This window comes from Xyrauchen texanus, chromosome 26, assembly GCF_025860055.1.
Source record: "Xyrauchen texanus isolate HMW12.3.18 chromosome 26, RBS_HiC_50CHRs, whole genome shotgun sequence".
NCBI classification, from domain to species: Eukaryota; Metazoa; Chordata; class Actinopteri; order Cypriniformes; family Catostomidae; genus Xyrauchen; species Xyrauchen texanus.
This window is the reverse complement of record NC_068301.1, coordinates 22,459,767-22,481,146: the sequence shown is the minus strand read 5'-3', so window position 1 is coordinate 22,481,146 and position 21,380 is coordinate 22,459,767. Positions and strand designations below refer to the sequence as shown.

General features: G+C 38.8%; 1 protein-coding gene across 1 annotated transcript in view; it reads right to left on the bottom strand.

The window, feature by feature from the left end:
- LOC127620393 (CUB and sushi domain-containing protein 2-like) overlaps positions 1 to 21,380 on the bottom strand; it is a 441,823-nt gene that overhangs the window by 150,226 nt on the left and 270,217 nt on the right. The window contains exons 16-24 of the mRNA XM_052093618.1: positions 20,176 to 20,502; positions 18,088 to 18,282; positions 12,418 to 12,556; positions 9,100 to 9,287; positions 5,989 to 6,177; positions 5,515 to 5,631; positions 2,841 to 3,056; positions 1,134 to 1,322; positions 30 to 199 (exon numbers count right to left, since the gene is read on the bottom strand). Coding sequence (XP_051949578.1) covers positions 30 to 199; positions 1,134 to 1,322; positions 2,841 to 3,056; positions 5,515 to 5,631; positions 5,989 to 6,177; positions 9,100 to 9,287; positions 12,418 to 12,556; positions 18,088 to 18,282; positions 20,176 to 20,502 — 1,730 coding nt within the window. The remainder of the gene's footprint in view (positions 1 to 29; positions 200 to 1,133; positions 1,323 to 2,840; positions 3,057 to 5,514; positions 5,632 to 5,988; positions 6,178 to 9,099; positions 9,288 to 12,417; positions 12,557 to 18,087; positions 18,283 to 20,175; positions 20,503 to 21,380) is intronic.

Sequence of the window (21,380 nt, the reverse complement as noted above, 5' to 3'; positions counted from 1 at the left end):
AACACAAATACAAGCAAAGTCACAAACACCTTGAGCACATCGTCCTCTTCCAGACGGAAATCCCGTGCTCGGAGCTGTATCCCTTTTCCGGGTTGGGTTTGAATGGAGTAGATGCACTCATGGTTGTTACCATAGTAACCAGGGTAGTTAGGAGAGAGTAATACTCCTTGTTTCCCAGTAACAGATGACCCACATTCAGCTGGATGCAAGGGAGGTAAAAAGACAAATGACCTCTGACAAATGACCTAGTACAAACAACACAAACTCAAACCCTTGATTAAGACTCATGCTGGCATATAGGAGTGTGTGTTTCTGATTTTTGCATTAAACGTTGCTAGAATAATTAAACTAGGTAAATTAGTGGTGTCTTTCTAAGTGGAATCAACTTGAAAATGTTTACTACCACCCACTGCTAATGGACTAACAGCATAATCTTTCTCTTGAATAATAATATCCTTAAGGAAAATACTTAGGGTTCTGTGGGCAATAGTTGTGCAACGCTTGAAAAAACAAAACAACTCAGCGCAAGTGAGGGTGAGCCGTAAGTTATTTCTTTAGTTGGCCAAATTTAATACCATCACAGCAACAAATAATCACAAACTCGTGTTTAGAAATGGGCTGACCTACTTCCACAAGAGTTGTAAACAAATAAGAAGCAAGCATAAGCTAGATATTACAGCAGAAAAATACATAATACTTAATTACTTGCCTCAACTGGAATGGCAAAATCATAATGTTAACAATTACATTACAAATTTAGCAGTGCAAGCTTTTCCAACACTAAATAAATTGGATAAGTCTGGCCTCCAAGATATTTATATGCTGATGTATAACATTATATTATTGCTTATTAAGCCATATTCCAATAACATAATTTGTGGTTGGTGCTTGCTTTGTTTAGCGGATGATGAGTCATTCTTCCTCTGTGGCACCCAGCAGTAATCTGGAAAATAAACCCTCACCCCTAACTGGAGCTGCTGTATCCATGAAGTTTTGGTTCACCCTTAAGTGTGTGTGTGTGTGTGTGAGAGAGAGAATATATGAGTGTGTATGAGAGTGATCAAAAAACAAGGGAAAGTCTATAGTCAATAACTTGTGTACCAATGCAAAATGAAAAGCATGTGACCACCTACCAACACACCTTGGCAGAGGGGAACTCCACACCCGCCGACGCCCCCCTAGACACACAACCCTCGCTGGCCCCTCTAGACGGTACCCCGGAAAACAGGAGAAGATGAGAGCATCCCCCACCCCAAACTGCAGTCCCTTGCGAGTGCTGAAGGGGGGGACACCGGGATCTTCACAAGGCTCCAGATCGTATTCTGAGGAGAATTATAGATGCACAAGTGAAATAGGTGGAATTTTTACAGCTCCTTCCACTTAAAAATATACAGTGTTGGTTGATTTACTAACTAAAAGTAGTAACACTACCAACTTACATTTTCCAGTAGCTTGACAGTAGATCAGTAGCTAATTTCAAAATAGCTTTTCTATTTACAAGCTACTTTTTCCAAATATTAGCAATATAGCGTGATTAAAAGTTACATTGATGCTATTTTAGTCAAAACAATTTTGTAGGTAATAACTGAACAAACAGTAATCTTTCTCATATATAGGGTTAGGAGGTCCAAATAATTTTTGTAAATTGGTTATTTATTACAGGTCATATAAATGAGCAGGTTAAAATAAACAACTTACAGATTCTTTGAGCCCTTACTATCGCATTGGTGCTGTTCATGACTATGTTTCCGACTCATTTCTGAGTCAAGTTATTATTATTTTCATTTTTTTTTATTTTTTATATAGCTTTTCACAATACACATTATTTCAAAGTAGCTTTACAGAAAATGTTGCTGAAATGTCTTAATATTTAAGATTTAAATGTCTGTTTATTTAAATGCTATCTCCCTAAATGAGATCAATCTTCATTGTGTGCCAGATAAATAAATCTCAAATTCCATAATTAAATAATAAAATCTATAAGTATTGTAGGTAATATATATATATATATATATATATATATATATATATATATATATATATATATATATATATATATATATATATTTGTAGTTTGTAGTGTAGCAGATAACTACATTTTAAAGTGTTAGCATTACTGTATTTAAAGGAAACGTTAACCCAAACATTTATATTTTCTCATCATTCACTCTCTCTCATGCCATCCAAGATGTGAATGACATTATTTCTGCTGAAAATAAACTTTCAGCATTTATATTTTAACAACTTTCAGAATGTTTCAGATCTCTTGTTCCATAAAATGCAAGTGAATGGTAACCATACTAATCCATACTACTCCAGTGGTTACAGCTATGTCTTCATAAACGATATGATAAGTGTGAGTAAGGAACAGATCAATATTTAAGTCATTTTTTACACTAAATCTCCACTTTCACTTTCAATTTCAATTTCACATTCTGAAATTGAAATATCGGGATTGAAATATCTATTTTTCTCCCAAAGCGATTGCATCACTTCAAAAGACATACATATGTCTCCAGTGGTTTAATGTGCTGTATGTCTTTTATGATGCTTTTATGTGATTTTTTGAGCTTTGAACATCTGGCCACCATTCACTTGCATTGTATGGACCAACATAGCTTAGATATATTTTTCAAAAAATATAAATTTGTGTTCAGCAGAAGAAAGAATGTCATAAACATCTGGGATGGCATGAAAGTAAGTAAATAATGAGAGATTTTTTTATTGTTGGGTGCTCTTTCCCTTTAAATTATGAGTAGCTTGTAGCTTAGGAAGCAAAGTAGGTTCCCTAGCACTGCAAATATGTTATTTAAATGACAGAGCTGCCCAGGTCTCTCTACCAGAGAAAGTTATGTTGAAGCCCTCATAGGAAACAGAGAAGTCAGAGAGGAAACGGATCTGAGCTGTGTAGTTGCCAAAGAGACCAGCGCTGAGAGGGGGCGGCAGTGTTGAGCCAGTCAGTCTCCATAGGGGCTGAGAAAAACTACCATTTTCTGTGACTAAAAGGTGATCGTGTGGACTTTCCAAGTGAAAGGTGTGGAAGGTAAACTGGACACCTGCAGATATAGAGACATAGAAAAAAAATATATATATATATATATATATATATATATATATAAATATATACACAGTATATACCAAGTGTTTAAGAGTTCACGAAAGCTTCAGCCACATCACTCTTGTATCATCCCAAAAAGTGAATTCAGAGTTTTTGTGAGGTGGATGAAAACAAAATGTACACCAAATATACTTAGCCTACAATTCTTTTTTTATGTTCTACTATCCAAGTGAGAAGGGCTGGGAGGTATGACAGTACACCAGTATGCATACAGTAGATATGTGTCAACAGGTAGAGATAACGTTTATACTGCAATATATTTACTTCAATGTCTGCTGATTTAAGACTGACAAAGAGTCATGCAAAAATACAAAGCAGAAGTTTCCCAAACAAATAACTTGTCATTAAGGGGTGTTGTGAGGCACAACATAAAGTGGAGTTGATGTTGTTTATGAGCTTCATTTATTTAGAATACAATTGATGTAATGACATATCAATCATAATTTAAATTATATTATATAATGTTAGCAAAAATGTTTGTATTTAACTTGTGTTACTGTACATAATGTGAAGCTGTTGATGCACTTGTGGTTTGCATCCATCAAGTTCAAAATATAAAGAGCAAATAATTAAATAAAGTTAAGTCCCTTTCATTTGTAATGTGTTTCATTCACTGTATTTTCCAGAAAAATACATTACCACATGGTTATTTAGTATATGGTATATACAGTGGATATAAAAATTCTACACACCCCTGTTAAAATGCCAGGTTTTTGTGATGTAAAAGAATGAGACAAAGATTAATCATGTCATAACTTTTTCCACTTTTAATGTGAAAAATTCAATTGAAAAAATGAACCGAAATCTTTGTGGGGGAAAAATGAAAATGAAAAACATTACAATAACCTGGTTGCATAAGTGTACACACCCTTATGTGGCTGTGTTCAGAATTAACCAATCACATTCAAACTCATGTTAAATAGAAGTCATTACACAGCTGCCATCATTTAAAGTGACTCTGATTAATCACAAATAAAGTTCAGCTGTTCTAGTAGGATTTTCCTTAGTTGCGTCTCAGAGCAAAAGCCATGGACCGCAGAGAGCTTCCAAAGCATCAGAGGGATCTCTTTGTTGAAAGATATCAGTCAGGAGAAGGGTACGAAATAATTTCCAAAGCATTAGATATACCATGGAACACAGTGAAGACAGTCATCATCAAGTGGAGAAAATATGGCACAACAGAGACATTACCAAGAACTGGACGTCCCTCCAAAATTGATGAAAAGACGAAAAGACAGCTGGTCAGGGAGGCTTCCAAGAGGCCTACAGCAACATTAAAGGAACTGCAGGAATTTCTGGCAAGTACTGGCTGTGTGGTACATGTGACAACAATCTCCCGTATTCTTCATGTGAATGGGCTATGGGGTAGGGTGACAAGACGGAAAAACATCCAAGCCCGGCTGAAGTTTGCAAAAACAAACATCAAGTCTCCCAAAAGCACGTGGGAAAATGTGTTATGGTCTGATGAAACCAAGGTTGAACTTTTTGGCCATAATTCCAAAAAGGTATGTTTGGCACAAAAACGACACTGCACATCAACCAAAGAACACCATACCCACAGTGAAGCATGGTGGTGGCAGCATCATGCTTTGGGGCTGTTTTTCTTCAGCTGGAACCGGGCCTTAGTCAGGTTGGAGGGAATTATGAACAGTTCCAAATACCAGGCAATTTTGGCACAAAACCTACAGGCGTCAGTTAGAAAGCTGAAGATGAAGAGGCAGTTCACCTTTCAGCATGACAATGACCCAAAGCACACATCCAAATCCACAAAAGCATGGCTTCACCAGAAGAAGATTAACGTTTTGGAATGGCCCAGCCAGAGCCCAGACCTGAAACCAATTGAACATCTGTGGGGTGATCTGAAGAGGGCTGTGCACAGGAGATGTCCTCGCAATCTGACAGATTTGGAGCGCTTTTGCAAAGAAGAGTGGGCAAATATTGCCACGTCAAGATGTGCTATGCTATTGGACTCTTATCCAAAAAGACTGAGTGCTGTAATAAAATCAAAAGGTGCTTCAACAAAGTATTAGTTTAAGGGTGTGCACACTTATGCAACCAGGTTATTGTGATTTTTTTTAAATTATTATTTTTTTTTCCCTCAAAGATTTCAGTTTGTTTTTCAATTGAATTGTTCACGTTAAAGGTGGAAAAAGTTCTGACATGATTTATCTTTGTCTCATTCTTTTACATCACAAGAACCTGGCATTTTAACAGGGTTGATTAGACTTGTTATATCCACTGTATATCACATGGAGATATATTCTAATTAAATTACCAGCCAAAAATAACTTTATTGTAATATACTGTATACCATTACCGTGATATAAAGATTTTGGTCATACCACCCAACCATACAAGCAGATAAAGAAAGAAAAAGCAACAAAAATGTATCTCACCTTTACCATGTGAAGTCTCAATCATCCAGGTACAGTTGAGGTTATGAGGGTAGAAATCAGGAAATCCAGGGGACAAAATTGTTCCACTGTTCCCCAGAATAAACCCTCCACAAAGTGCTAAAGGAAAGGAGAGAGAGAATGAGATGGAGGGAGAGAAAGATAAAGGCTAATTGTTAAAACACTGAGGAGCCCAGCTTTCACAATCTCCTAAAACAAAATTTACAGGAAGTGCCCTTCAGAAAGGACATCAACATATGGAGGCAAATTATTCCTATCATTACCCAAGAGGGAAAATCAATAATGGCCTTAAATACAAAAGCCTGGCGGAATAGGAGAAGGGAGCAGAAAGAGTAGCTTCAATCTGTAAAGGGCCTTCTGGTCTGGGAGCGATTTTGCTGCTTGAATAAATGACCTGTCCCTAATGTGTCCTTTTGTTTGGCAGTAACCATTTTAAAAGTTAAGAGTGGACTGTACCATCACAGCTGGGGAGGGGCCGACTCCACTGGAAGTTGGGTTCACACTCAAGGGGCTCGGTGTCACTGAGGGTGTATCCTGCTTCACAACTGAACGTCACCAGTGCACCCACATAGAAATCATTGCCGTGGCGCTGACCGTTGACTGGGATTCCAGGATCAACACAGTGGTCCGACTGCAGCTGCAACGCTTGAGGAGAAAGTACAAAAAATATTATCATAGAACAACCCATGATATTTCACCAATGACAGGAAGCTTTTCCTGGCCAAAATGTATTCAGTATTGTATTATTCAATATTGTTTATTATGTAATGTACTAGAAACTTGCTCTCAGGAAAAAAATCTGAAATACTACTGCAGTTAAAGGGTTACTTCGACAAAAATAATGTAAATTACTCACCCTTTACTTGTTCAAAACCTGTAAGACTGTCTTTCTTCCAAAAAAGGAGCAGAATTTCAGAAAGATTCCATTCAGTCACCATTCACTTTTATTGTTTGGAAAAAAAGATGCAATGTAAGCGAATGGTGACTGAGTCTGTCCTAGCATTAAGCCTAACATATCATTTTACATTACCTGGAAGAAGTCATCCAGGTTTTGAACTACATGTGGGTGAGTAAATTATTAAAATGTTCATTTTTTGGTGAACTATCTAAAGTTCAGCAAATTTAATCACACCTTTATTAGGAGAAGATACAAAGACAGAGGTATTTCTTTAACACACACACACACACACACACACACACACACACACATACATACACACGTACATGATATAGTGACACTAGGAGTTCGCTCAGAAAGGGAAAAGGCCAGTGAAAAGGCCAATGAAAATTGGCGAGTTGAGTTTGCATGCCGCTCTCTAGCCTGGACATATGGGTATAAACGGAGATGGCATGCACCACTCATTCAGATTTGTGCTGAGGAGCCGAGAGAGTGTCCCGGAAATATCAGCGGTCGGTTCAGCACCGCGGCAGGAGGGACACAACATCTCGTTTCCTCCACCAGGGAACAGAGGTTACATCAGTAACCAAGACGTTTCCTGTCTGTCACTCACTTGACGTTGTGTTGACAGAGTGACTCTAGGGGCTGAGCCATGTCACGAGGTACAGAGGAGCGGACAAATACAAGCTGCTCTATGCCTCACAGCGAGTGCTCGATCACATCGTCACCTTCCAGCGAGTTAGGTACGGCATCTCCCTGGTCCTGTTAAAGGTGGTAGGAGGCACTTACCTGAGGAGGCTACAGGTGGTGGCATTTCCTTATTTTTGTATGAAGTAATTTCCCACCGAGCACCTTCTGGAAAAGCGCTGGGGAAGTGCTCTTCCCTCTCCAGGAGGGAGAGCACTACGGAGACCACATCCAACCCGAGGGAGGTTAACATGTGGAGAATACCTCACATGGGCATACAGACGGGGAAGTAGGTGGCCAAGTGGGATTAATGGCCTCCATCTGCTTCTTCACCGTAGAGAGTGAATGCAGACCTTCTCGGCGTCACGCATCTCCATAAGGTTGAGTCACAGGTGTCGCTCTTGGACCACCAAAGTGGACATCGTCCGACCCAAGGCATGCAGTTCCAGCATGAGCCCTGGGTCGGTCCTACCATCGTGCAGGTCTTTAAGGGCCTTAGCCTTTTGAACCTGCATGATGGCCATGGAGTGCAGGGTGGAGGTGACCTGTCCCATTGTAAACCTTCGCCACTAATGACGAAGAAAACTTACATGACTTGGAAGGGAGCCTTGGCCAGTTCCTCCAGGTGGTTGCGCCCTGCAGGCACGGGTGCACCGCCATGGCACCCTCGACCTGGGGAAGCTCGACATATCCCTTGGCCCCCTAGGGTAGAGTGTACGGGTGGGGAAAAGTGCCTTCCACGAATTCACAAGCTCCTCGTGCACTTCCAGGAAGAAAGGCACTGGGGTGGGGCACGGCCGTGAGTCACGCTCTGAGCCCAGAAACAATCATCCAGCCGCGAACGCTCAGGGCGTTCCAACTAACAAATCAATGATTATAATCTTTAATCTGGTATGGCAACTATACCCCGACAATCAGGTTTCTCTTCACTTCGACTCAAAGAAGGATAAATGGTTCTTAAGGCATTGTCAACTGACTCCATATTTCTGTGAGTGACAGACAGGGAACTAAGATTTATACAGAAACAAGAAGAAAAAGCTATTTTATCAGTTCAACACTGTGACAGAGATAATTCTGTGGTCCTGCGAGTATGTATGTGTGTGAACATTCTATGATGCATGTTTCACAGCATGAAACTTATCACAGAAATTATCTAAAAACAATCACCATCCTATTATATCATAATTACAGCATCTGATTAGAATCACTGCATAGTAATAGAGCATGTGGCTATTAATTATAATGATGCCTTCATACCTCCTTTCGTTTAGAGAGCTGCTAGTAGGCCCAGGTATCAGTGCTATCAGGTCCTTTTAATTACAGCCGTGAAATGCGTTGGATAGGAGATAATACCAACTTTGTGTAACAAGCATGCTTCAACAAAAATCCATGAAATAGCATGAATTGAAATTACACTTGTCACATGTTTTAGTTTGATAGATGTAATTCATAGATTTTTGTGAGGTTCTTTCAACTGTGCTCTCCATCCAAGTGGTATAATTCAAAACTATTGAATAACATTGTGGAACTGTAATGATACATTATTAGATTTTTATTTATCATTGTTAGTATGTGTATATATATGTATATATATATATATTTTTTAAATGTACATTTTTATAGTGATGGGGCCAATGAATGTTGGCAGAACAATTAAAAATTATTAAAACTATAATTTTTTTTGGGCTGTTTTATCATCCATCAGGTGAAAATCATGGAAGTAGGCCTGATTGCTTAGCATAGTAATACCACACACCTCTCCTTGTTAAACCACATGATTCAAGGTATCATTCATGTCCATAGACAAATGGTGTGGAATGAGATGTGCTACAGTACATTTTAATACTTAGGGTTAGCAGCAAACAACACTGATAAAGACAAATCCATTAAAGATAGTAGTTATTGCAATGAGTTTATATATATATATATATATACAAACAATGATCAATTTAATAATCATAGTAAACAGTACAGACACATACTCTCATATCGAATGCGGAAGCCGATGTCGGAGTGGCTCTTGTCGGTGGTGAAGAGCAGGTACAGGAAGTTGGAGGTACTGATGAGGAACTGCGGAACTTGTGTGCCCTGATAACTGCCAATCAAAGGCGAAGAAGGAAATCGGCCATCCCGTACCTCAAGAATATCATAGTTAACCTCAGTCCGGAATCTGTGGCACAAAAAAAAAGTTGCTATACTTCAGCATGGCAGCTTCACAGTAAAGTATAGTCTGTGATCTGCCTACAGATGCAAAATTGAAAGGCATCATAGGCATGCTTCCATCGTGAAGGCAGGCATCTTATGCTCCCTTCTAAATCAAATTGCAAGTATCCTTCACGAAGAAGCCAATCCCATGATGAACAATCCATTATGGACAATAAGTGAGATACATTTCTATTATAAATAAGCGTGTGTCAGCTATGTATTTGTAATGCTCATTAAGAGCATCATGTCATTATCTTAGCAATATGCAGGCATCAAACTATTGAAATCAATTGCATATCAAGTCTCCAGAGTTGCTACCTATGTAAAGCTTTCAAAATCGGTCACTTATGAGGTTCGATGATGGTTAGGATGATGTCTTAAAAGGCAGTAGTGTTAGGAAAGTTAATTTGAATCTATAGCTTGTAAATCTACTTGCTACTCATAATTAAGTCAGTCAAGCTACCCTTTTGGAAAAGACGTTACCAGTGTTGGGTAAGTACTTAAAATTAGTAATCCACTACAAACCACAAATTATTTCTCAAAAACATTTAATCAGATTACTTTACTATTTATTTAGTTTCAAAAGTAATTACATTACTAATTCATTAACTTTTAACCCTCATATTGCATTCAGAATCTGCATACACCTTTAGCATCCGTGGGTCAATTTTGACCCGGTGGAATTCAAGCTTATAAATAATTCAGAACTCAATGGTTTTCATCTAAAACTATATTTTAAGTCATTAACAGGTTCTTAACTGTTCATACATGTAAAAATATTTATATTTTTGGCATGCTAACTGACAAATATTAAAGTTATTAATCAATATGCAATGAATTTTTTTTTAATAAAATTTAGACATTCTTTTACATTTCAAAATATACAATCAAACTAACTACAGCAAAACCAGTGTGATATATGTGGACATATGTTTTATCAACATTTCTGTGAACATTTATCTAAATATAACATATAAATGGTCTGCATTTATATAGTACCTTTTTAAGCCTTAACGGTATTCAATGCGCTTTAGTGCCTTGCAGTGTCTTGCCCAAGGACACTTCGGCATGTGGAGACATGTGGGCCTGGATTCGAACCACCAACCCTGCGATTAGTGGCCGACCCGCTCTACTGACTGAGCCACAGCTGCCCCTATATATAAAATGTATGCTAATATCTAATGTGAGAGAATGACATGATTCATACTAGCCCAACAAATTCAAAATAATGTCTATATTTCTTCCTTGTTCTTTGTTACACAAAAGTCATACATACAGCACCTCAAATTTCTCCTTGACCATGACCAGTAACTATAGTCTGATGACAAGAATTCAAACTGTAATCTGTTACAGTATTTTTTTTTTTTACTTAAAAGAAGTTACATTACAGGAACCAATTACTTTGTAACTAGATAACACCGAACACAGTTAGCTCTACATCATACTACCATAGCCGCCAGGCCGGGTTGTCGGGCATTGTCCCTATATGACCATGCGCTACATGGACGGGTTTAGCCATTGCACATCATCTCTATGTTTACATACTTACATACACGTCCTCCCACGAGCGACGACTGGGGAGAATACGGTGGTGGAGGCCATGACCTGAGCATACATTTTGTTATATATATATATATATATATAAATGCAAACACAGAAAACACCCTAATTTAAATAACTGTGTCGAAAACATATTAATGTCCCATAGAATTTAATTAAATATTCCGATAAATCTTAAGACCTAAAATGCTGTGCAGGGATTTCTACGCAAAGACCTGACTAAGTAATTATTGTTTTGAATCCATTCATTTACATAAAAAAAAAGCAAAAAAACAGCAACAACAATTCACTAGAATAAATATGACTACCAAGTGCAACATACAAGGCAGAGGAACCTTTTGTAGAGCATGTTTGATATTTGCCTCATCTTGCTTGGCTGCAAAGCTGTGTGTGCATTACTGTACAATGAGTCAGGGATATGCCACTTTGTTGCACTACACCACCACCCAATGAAAATAGTTTTCCAGTAGGTTATTACTGGAAAAGCTATACTATTTTGAAAATAGTTGTACTACTCTCACAATACAGAACAATGCAGATAAGCTAGTAGTGTCACTACTTGTAGTTAAGTTACTTCCCAACACTGGTAGGCAGTAGACAGAGAGGCAGCTTGGGTCGTATACTTTAGTGTTCCTCCAGGATACCACATATTTACAGTGAGCATAAGGAACACTACATCATTTAACTGAAAGCAATGTCTGCTCAAAAGCAATATGTGTTATTTGAGTTTCCTGCAGTTGCAGCCCATTAAAGCTCTGCTGCTTTCTGTACTCACAGTCTGACGGTGCCCATCAGCTTACCTGCCAGCCTCAGCTTTTAAACTTTTCTTCAGATAAATAAATAACAATGGCTAGAACAAACATACATTCATAAACAAACATAGATGTAGGAACATCAGGCACCCCTGCAGCCCAGGCCTCAGTAAAAGCAAGAGCAGGAAGCCACAGTGGAAGAAGAGCTATATTGAACGCACAGCAGTTACATTGCAGGCAGATCAGTGGATATGACTCCATCAATCTGTCTAGCTTCATTGTGCCCGCCAGGCCTGTTAGTCTGCTCCTTTTGTGTTAATCAAACTGTTATGAATAAAATGTGCCATTTTAGAGATGAGCCAGCTAAACAGAGCGGAACGGTATGTTTTATTGACTCTACATAAAATCAAAGAGCTAAAAACATTTTTGTTGCATCCATCTTTTATGGGGAACATCATGTGAAAGGGATTCATGTATAAAACCATTATAGAGGTGAGAGATGCTAATATGAATTCAGATTGAACCCCTAGTTTGCTGAAGAAGCCATCTGATAATCACTATAGGAGTATGATTAACCTGATCCTCTCACTCAAAGTCTATGCTTAACAGCTACAGTGCGCCCATGACCTATTTATGATATGACGATAATGATTTTACATCAAATAGAATGAAAACATAAGAATGCAAGATAAGAGGGAACAATTAAAGAGAGAAACTTATGCAGAGCAACATGAGAGTGATGTTCATGAATGTGAGAAAAGGAGGGGAAAAAACTGTACGCACTTGTCAAAGATGATCTTGATAGGATATCCAGGTAGGGCCTCGATTATCCACTCACAATTGAGGGCCTCTTTATAAAGCTCAGGCCAGCCCGGGGATAGAATGATGCCATTAGAGGCCTTCAAGTTTCCACCGCATGGAGCTGGAGAAAAGGAAAGTAAGACATATATGAAAAAGGCTTTACATTTGTATTTTATTGCCACAGTACAGGGAAGTTCTGAAGCTCATTCTGAATAGCTTTTTCGATGTAAACATACACTAGACCGATTTATTACTTTTTTGTTTTTCCTAGCATCTTACACATTAGCAGCACATTTTTAAGTCCTTGTGTCAGGTAAAAATAACTTAAACTTCTAAAAATGCATCTCAAGACAGGTTGCGCTACATCTAGCTTTATTTAATTAAAGAATACATTCAGTTTGAATGGCCCATTTGTCCAGTGAATTGTTTTTGCAGAAACTGAAGGAATGCCACTACCAGGGTTTCAACCATTTACCAGCCAAGATCGAACAACTTTCACCACTCTGGTAAAAGCATACTGTTACCCAGATGTATGTAACATAAATAAAGAACAAATGTGTGATAAGAGTCGTGACATGCGTGTTACACAGGTTTGTTAACAGCTATATACAGTATATATATTCCATTTTGCCCCCTTTTCCCAATAATTTCCTGTCTCCTCTTCACTATACCATCCAATAAAGAGGCAAAAAGACCAATAAAAAGATCAAAGATAAAGAATAATAGCTACCAAAAAAACAAAAAAATCCAATGCACAATGATTCAAGAGGACAAATAACAACTTCTTAGGCTTGCTGAATAAGTCTGGTTAATCAAATATATAAAATAGAAAATGTCTCGGTTACATGAAGCGTAACCCTGGTTCCCTGAGTGGGAATGAGACGCTGCGTAATCACATTGAGAGACACCCTGAGTGTCACATGGTCTGAAGCCCTTATAAAATCATGCCAATTTATTGGCCGATGGCACTTAAGCGACACCCCTAGGGAGCTACGTTATGGGTCAATAAAGGCGCTGGTTTCACGCCATCGAGTCAGATTTTCTGCATGAAGGCACGAGCCTATGCAGCTGCTAGAGAGTATGGCCAGTTTACGCAGCATCTCGTTTCCACTCAGGGAAGCAGGGCTACGCATCATGTAACGGAGATGTTCCCTTTCATAGGAACGTGAGCTGCATAAACACACTGGGAACGACATACATTCAAGCCATGTGAACAATAGCTGCCAACTGTCTACATCCATGTGACAAGCATATAGGGGCACAAAAGTGTGCTAGAGCTAAATTGAGCTGTTGTTGAAGCAGGAGTCAAACCCTCATCAGAATTATAAAATCTAACAAATTTATGTGAAGAGGACCATTCTGCCACCATACAATGACGTACCTCTAGCCAAAGCTCACAAAGATGCCATTCTCCTCGTAGAATGAGCTTGAATACCTGGAGGTAAGCAATTGAAATTGCCAATGAGACAGTCTTTGCTTGGTCTCCGAAACACCAATGTTGCGGCTGGATAAAACGGTCAACATAAACTCACAGCCCCCGAACTGGGCAAAGCATATGCAATCTTTCATGCTCCTCCAACTCAAATGGGGGAGGATAGAAAACCTGAAAATGAATAGTCTGATAGCTAAATTATGTATAAATGACTGTGGGCAAATAGCCCAAGCGAGGTCTTAACGCCACCCTTGAACACCCTGATGAAAATCCATACATAAGGAATTAATCGACAGGGCATGCAAATTGCCAACCCTTTTAAATTACTCCAATGCCACCAGCCAGGCACATTGCCCCATGCCCACAGAAGAATGCTGTCATGTGGTCTGACAGGATAAGGACATGACTTCCCTTAATCTCCAGGAGGAAAAACTTTAACTTCAACAGCACATGAACATCTCCAGTTTATGTGCCAATATTGCCGCTGGTTCGTCCAAACCCTGCAGACTGGACGACCCTCATAAACAGCATCCCAACCCATGGAGGAGGTCTGCCGATACAACTTTGCAGCGACACACCTGTCCCAACAGTACGCCCAACATTAGAAGGCTCTTCCATTTCCATGGTGAGAGAATTCGGTAACACCCATGTGTCACTTTGAAGAGATGGAACGCATGTGTCAGTCCACAAATGGACTTCATCCAGTAGTGAAAAGGTCTCGCATGCAACATGCCCAGGGGAATGACAGCGGAAGCCATGATCATGAGCACCAAAAGCATGTGAAATTTTCTCGCAGGGAGAATGCATCCCCTCTGAACATCACTAGACACCGGCGGAATGACAGAACATGAACTGGAGACAGATGTGCCTGCATTGCCCCCAAATCTAGCACCACCCCTAGAAACAGAGTATGTTGCCTTGGCAACAGGTCACACTTGTCTAGATTTACACAGAGCCATAGATTGCTCAAAGGGCATCTCGATGGTTGGCAGCCAAAGTCTCTGAGTGGGCTAGCATCGAGATAGTCCGAATGGAAGGAACTAAATTGATACGCTTTGCCCTTGAAAGCGTATCTGAGAAAGCACCCGTGCTTCAGCGCAATCTGAATATGGAAATAAGCGTCCTTCAAATCTATTGTCACAAAACAGTCCCCCGGCTGCACTAGTGAGATTATTTGCATCTGTCAGCATTCTGAACTGACATTTCATTAGTTTGGAATTCAAGCGTCTCAAATCCAGAATTGGAAGCAAGCCGCCTTATTTTTTCGGGCCCCTTTTTCTAAGAGATAATTAATTTCCTGAAAGAAAAACGGGGCTTCCCAAACAGAAATGTCTTTCTCCCCCACTGAACTGTGTAGTTTGCCTGAATTGAATTATATAACCATGCTTTATCGTTCGAAGTACCCAGTTCAAAATGCCCTTCAGCTGCTGCCAATCCAACAGACAGGCAGACAGAAGGATTAATGCACAGCTCTTGCCAGCAGTGTGACCTGTAACCACTAGTTAGCATGCTTGGCTCACTTTTGGCAAAACCAGCAGCACAGTGGAGGGAAGCCTTCACTCCTCTAATACTGTGGCTGTTTGAAGGGAATTTGATAATTATTTTGCATTTATTGAATTTAGTCAGAAATGATGAGCACCCTGAATGTATCTACAGCAGGGACTCATATTTGAACGGGGAAAAGTGTATGAACATTGGGGGGAATGTTTATTTCAGACATCTGGTTTGCCACAACAGCCCCAGCATTCTTTATAGATGGGGGTGGGGGCAACATGTGATGCGTATGCTCACAGTATGTTTTGTGTAAACTTGTGCTCGATGAACAGAATTCAGTCATTTTCTGTCCCGAAACCCTTGGACAAGGAGAAATATGCTAAATTTGATCATGCAGTTATAAAAATCAGTCACTCTGAATGTATTTACAGCAGAAGATTCCAGATAAACCTTCTTCTCTAGAATAGAACATGGAAGAATGTGCAAACATGGAGGGGAATTGAGAGCAAGCATTATAGCCACAATAGTCCCAGCATTCTTATGGGGGTACAAAGTGTGGTGCTTATGTTCACTGTGTGTTTTGTACACACTTGTGCTTGATGAACATCAAATTCTGTTATGCATGTCTCGAGACCCTTAGTCATGAGACAGACACTGAATTCAGGAAGCATTTATCTTTATTTTATAATGTTCTCTCCCCAGCAAGCTATGGGGAAAAACTAAACCATATTCTGGTTGTCAGACGTTTGAGGTTCATACAACAGCAAACTCATCCCGATACTGACCGAAGGGCAAACAGGAGAGAAACAGATATGTTTATAAGGTCCAATTTTGTTCACTGAATAGGGGCTCATTCTTTACACAGCAAGCCCGTCAGGCTCATTTGTAGACCTATTTTTATTGTACATTGAGTTCCATTACATGTGCCCCTAGACTCTTGGTCATGGATCCAGAGGCAAAACTTAAGCTGGCAATATTCATTACTCATTTGCAGCATAAATTATGGAGGAGACTAAGCTAAATTGGTGTACTGAAAAAAACGTGTTAGAACGAACCCCAACATATAATGGGGGAACAACACGTAGTACCCAGATAGCGAAAAACACCCTCGCGAACAAAAGCATTGCCTTGACCAACTCATTCCTCAGCGAGATATGTGGGTGAAAAAACTAGGGAAATTCCAAACTGAGCTGATATTAGCTCAAAGAATGCCTGCGTGGTCCTCGAATGAGAGAAAGACAAAAAAAAATACCTCACATATCGAAAGAATAATGGCACCGATGAGGCGCTCACGCGTTGGTTTGCCATCACTCCGTTGGGGAATATTCTCTTATTCCAGCTCCCTCCGTTGGTTTATTCATGTGCATTGTCCCAGAATGATACAGAAAAAAACAATAGGGACAAAGGGGCCCATTTGTTTCCTTCAAATGACGAATTCTCTCATACAACGTTTTTTTAATAGTGACGGCTCAAGACGCACAGCGTAACTCTATCCCATGCTTATTCATCAGAAAATGGCTGCTGAGCTAGGCCTTAAAGCATGTGCGACAAGACTCGTGCTTTCGATCAAGGGGAGTGCAATAAACACAAGGAAGAATCCGATGTCCATTCGCACTCCAATCTTCTCAGACAAAGCCGAAATCCCAAATTACCTATGTACACGGAGCTCCAATCTGGTGGCCATGGAACTGAAACAAATAGGGATAATGCCTCGTGTTGAGAAATTGCGAACCTCGAACAGGTTTTGAAAAAACACATTAAAATTGCTCTGAAATTACGCTGTATAAAACAGTGTGAGTCACTTCTTAAATTCAATCCTGTGTTGCCACTCAAAAGGGAGAATAATAATGATCCTGGCTTCGATGTGGGTCATTGGTACAACACAGGCCAGACGAGAATGTGCACTGAAGAACAGAAATATGACTCAGCCAATAAATCGCTGTGATTGTACAAGGGCTTCAGACCACGTTACTCTCAGGGAATGTACCATTGCGATTACCCAGCTCGAGTTTCTATGATAGGGAACAAAATGAGTACTTTTCCTAAAATACAAAATATGGAAATATAAGAGCTTGCGCAAACGGCCCCTTGTGTCCAATGGATGGGGTGGATGATCTCATCTCTTGACTAAGTGCACTGAAGGACATCTATAAAAGATATTGCTCGATAAATGAAATGAAATGATTTGAGCTTCCAAGAGAATACACCAGTGCATTTCATTCAATGAGAGGACATGTCACTTATTGTCAAGATATAAGACAAAAGAGTTTGAACAACATGAGAGAGAGAGAGAGAGAGAGGAATCCATGAAAATGCATTCCTTGAAAACTTCATCAGGTTAATAAAACACAATTTGAGCATCTGTACAATTGAATGCAACAACTGCCAGGGTCTGAAATAAAGGTATTGTTTTTAAAGAAAATTTTAGTTGCTCCGAAAGTTTTATTTCGTCATGTCTGTCCCTGAATGTACATAACAAAATAATAATAATATAATATTAATAATAATAATACTATTTAGAGCACTTTCTAAGGGTTCAAGTAAAGTGCAAACTAAGTTGGACTGTATCATTTAGTTTTTGTTACAAGCAAACTATCATAAAAATTTGAGAAAAGGGACATATTAGAATTGCAAGTTTATAACAATCAACTCAAACAAATGTCTAAGTCAGTATGAATTATGAGATGTGCATATTCATTTATGCAGTTATTATAGAGAGGACAGACCTTCGCAACGTGGCACAGCATTGTCCCACACAACATTGCCATCTTTGAGGATGCAGGAGATGGTTTGAGAGCCGTGGGTCTTTACAAAACCCTCCTCGCACAGGAAAGAGATGGAGCTGCCAAGCTGTAGACTCTCACCGAAACGCTTTCCGTTTACTGGAACGCCAGGGTCGGGACACTCATTGTGCCGAAACGCTGCAGGTGAAATAGCAAAGAGACAAGTTCGTGAATTATGTAAGTCAGAGAATGGCATGCCAACTGCAACACAAAAAAATCAATTGAAATTTTACTTTTGTGGCTTTTAGTCCATGTTAATTAGCTTTAAAGCCATCTATATGCTAGTGTACTAAACAAAAACAAAAACGATATAAGCATTTTGAATTTACTGTTTTTCTTTTACGGGAAAACGGATCGAAAATACTGATGACTCACCATGTACGACAGATTTTTGTCTAATAAAATGCTCTCTAGAATAAGAATGTCCCTCCCCCAATACCACCTGCAACTGACTGAAACTCATCTGTGTGTATTTATACCCTCTTCTTTCCTTCACTGATTGTCAGTAATTGTTCTTATATTATTATGTTAAGCTGTCACGTTAATGTATATATTTAGTTTTTTTTTTTGTATTCCTCCATATTTATTGTATTACCTTCTTCCTTGTTTTAATTAAACAAAGCTGCGATTAGATCCTAAGCCTCTTCTCTAAAAGATCACCACCACCATGTTACACATAACTGAAGCCTATTGCAAATTTATTTGTAATTTTTTTCATGTACCACCCAATCTTCCTTTTTCAGCAGGAAATATGTCAACACAGGAATGAAAACTGCACTTGTTAAGGGATTTCATTGGGTCTTTATAAGACCAACATGGTGGGTATAGCAACAGCTTTGTTGGAGCTGTGTAAAAGGTTTTAGTTTAAGGACACATTTAACACAGCCCCAACAGTCCTTAATATGCCCATTGAACTCAAAACTATGTGACTCATGGTTTCAACTGCATAACTACAATAATTCATTTTACTTAGAACAAAATATTGATTTATATGCCTCCCAAAAAATATTGGTTGAGTGGGAAGCTTGGAGCCACTCAGTGCTCATTGACACGACTTCAAAGAAGATGATGCATTACTAGCAGACACAATCTCTCCTTCTTTCTCTATCTCTTAAACACTTCCCATTGATTCTAAATCTGTCCCATTCTCTGTTGGTCTGTCTCTGGATTTTGTTTGCTCAATACACACATTCCATACATGAATAATCAGAATGAATGTGATGACAATATTATTGAGCTTAAATTAGTAAATTTTCAAGCTGTAAACACTACTGTGGTTTGTTTATGATGTTACAGTTTTGGAGCATACCATATGCCAAAAAATGGAAACTTGAAATAAAGGATGTGGATTTAATTTAATTCAACAACATATGGATGTGGTTTGGAATCGTGTTTGTAACAATTGGATCTAATGTGTAATTTGAATTGGACAAGCCTAACGTTTTCTATTGCTCTGACTATATCTCTATCTGTATTTTGTTATATGAACAACATTGCTTTTTTATGATAAACCTTGTCTCAAGAAGGCTCCCAAACCCAAAGATTGTTCATCTCATCCATCACCATCACTCTATGTGCCAACAGGCTTTTCAACTGAGTTTGTCATTTCTGTAATTAGCATGAATAATTGGCGCATTCTGCCTGCTCCCCAAAAACGTGCCACATAGGGAGTCATATCATGTGGGATCACCTCCCGACAGCTTCAATACAATGTTGCTTTAGCTAATTATATACTGTATATATATATATATATATATATATATATATATATATATATATATATATATATCATAACATCTTTTGAAAATGTGCTAAATGATACCACCAACAAAACATCTAAATCGTGTTATCATCTATTACACATCTTAAAATGAATCCTTATTTCCAACTTCACAGTAATGTTAGTCTTAATCAAAAAAAAAATTTAAAAACCCATGTACAGGTCTACCCGAAATAACCTGAACAAATCATTTATGTTTACCACAGGACAAGAAAAGTCATGTTGCATCTAAAGCAATCGTTGAAACGTACTGGTGAATGTGATGTTGAAGCCGCGGTCTGTGTATGTATGGTCAGTTAGAAACTCAAGCCGGGCCACATGGCCACTGGTAGTGATGGGTGACGGCAGCACATCTCCAGAGAAGGTGCCAAGAATGGGTGACTCTGCCTTTCCGCCATCTTTAATGGACAGAAAGTCAAATTGTTTCTCCATGTTTAGGTCATTGAAGGCCAAGTTGATGCGGCTCTCTGGTTTGGTGATGATCAGCCACACGCAGTGCATATTGTTGCCGTATTCCTGAGGGTAGTTCGGTGACAGTAGGACTCCAAATGGAGTTGTAAAATTGAAGAAACATGAAACTGTAAATGGAGAAAAGACATAAAGCAAGTACTAGTTAAGACATTGTATTGCATACGTATCGTTATTATAGGGCAAACTTGAGAATGTTGCAAAAGTAGCATGCTAGCTATATTAAATTCTCAATGCAAAGTGAGGGTATTTACTGCTTAACGGGATGCTTAGATGGAAAAAAGAAAGTCATACAGGTTTGAAACAACATAAGTGTGGGAAAATGATGACAGAGTTTTAAATTGCATCCCTTTTAACAGAAAGATAAAGAAACTACAGCTTGCAGGATGTGCACAGTGTACTGGCAGAAGAACTTTTGGTTATCTGTAACATGAAAACTTGATGAAACTTGATGAAGCTAGATGAAAGAACTCTCAGATATTGAGTATGGAAATATGGTTTTAAGAAATGCTAATTTTATTTTTGAATATGCACACTTAAATATGTCCTTTTTTCTAGGCTCTCTGCCACACATACCAGCAGTATCATTTTAATGTGAAGTGTGTAATTTTTTTATGTTAAAATACTTTATCCGAAATAAGTCATTTGTAGGCAGATTTCCCCCAAAAAATACAAACAGAATGGCTCTGTGGTGCTGACAGAAAATTGCACTGTTAGTTTGAGCTTTCCATCCAGCTTCACACAGCAACATTGGTTAAACCAATGGCATGAGTTTAGAGCAGGACAATCTGTTGTTGAATGGCCAATTGTGGACGAGGGGAGTGTTTTGTGGAACTTGTTTGAAAAACGTTATTCTTCATATTTATTGGTGGCACTAATAGTGCAGAAAATGCACATTTCACATTTAGGTTGTACCGAGAAGGAGAACAGGGCTCTAGATACTATATAGAAAATGTACACAACAATAAAGACAAAATTGAAACAAAAT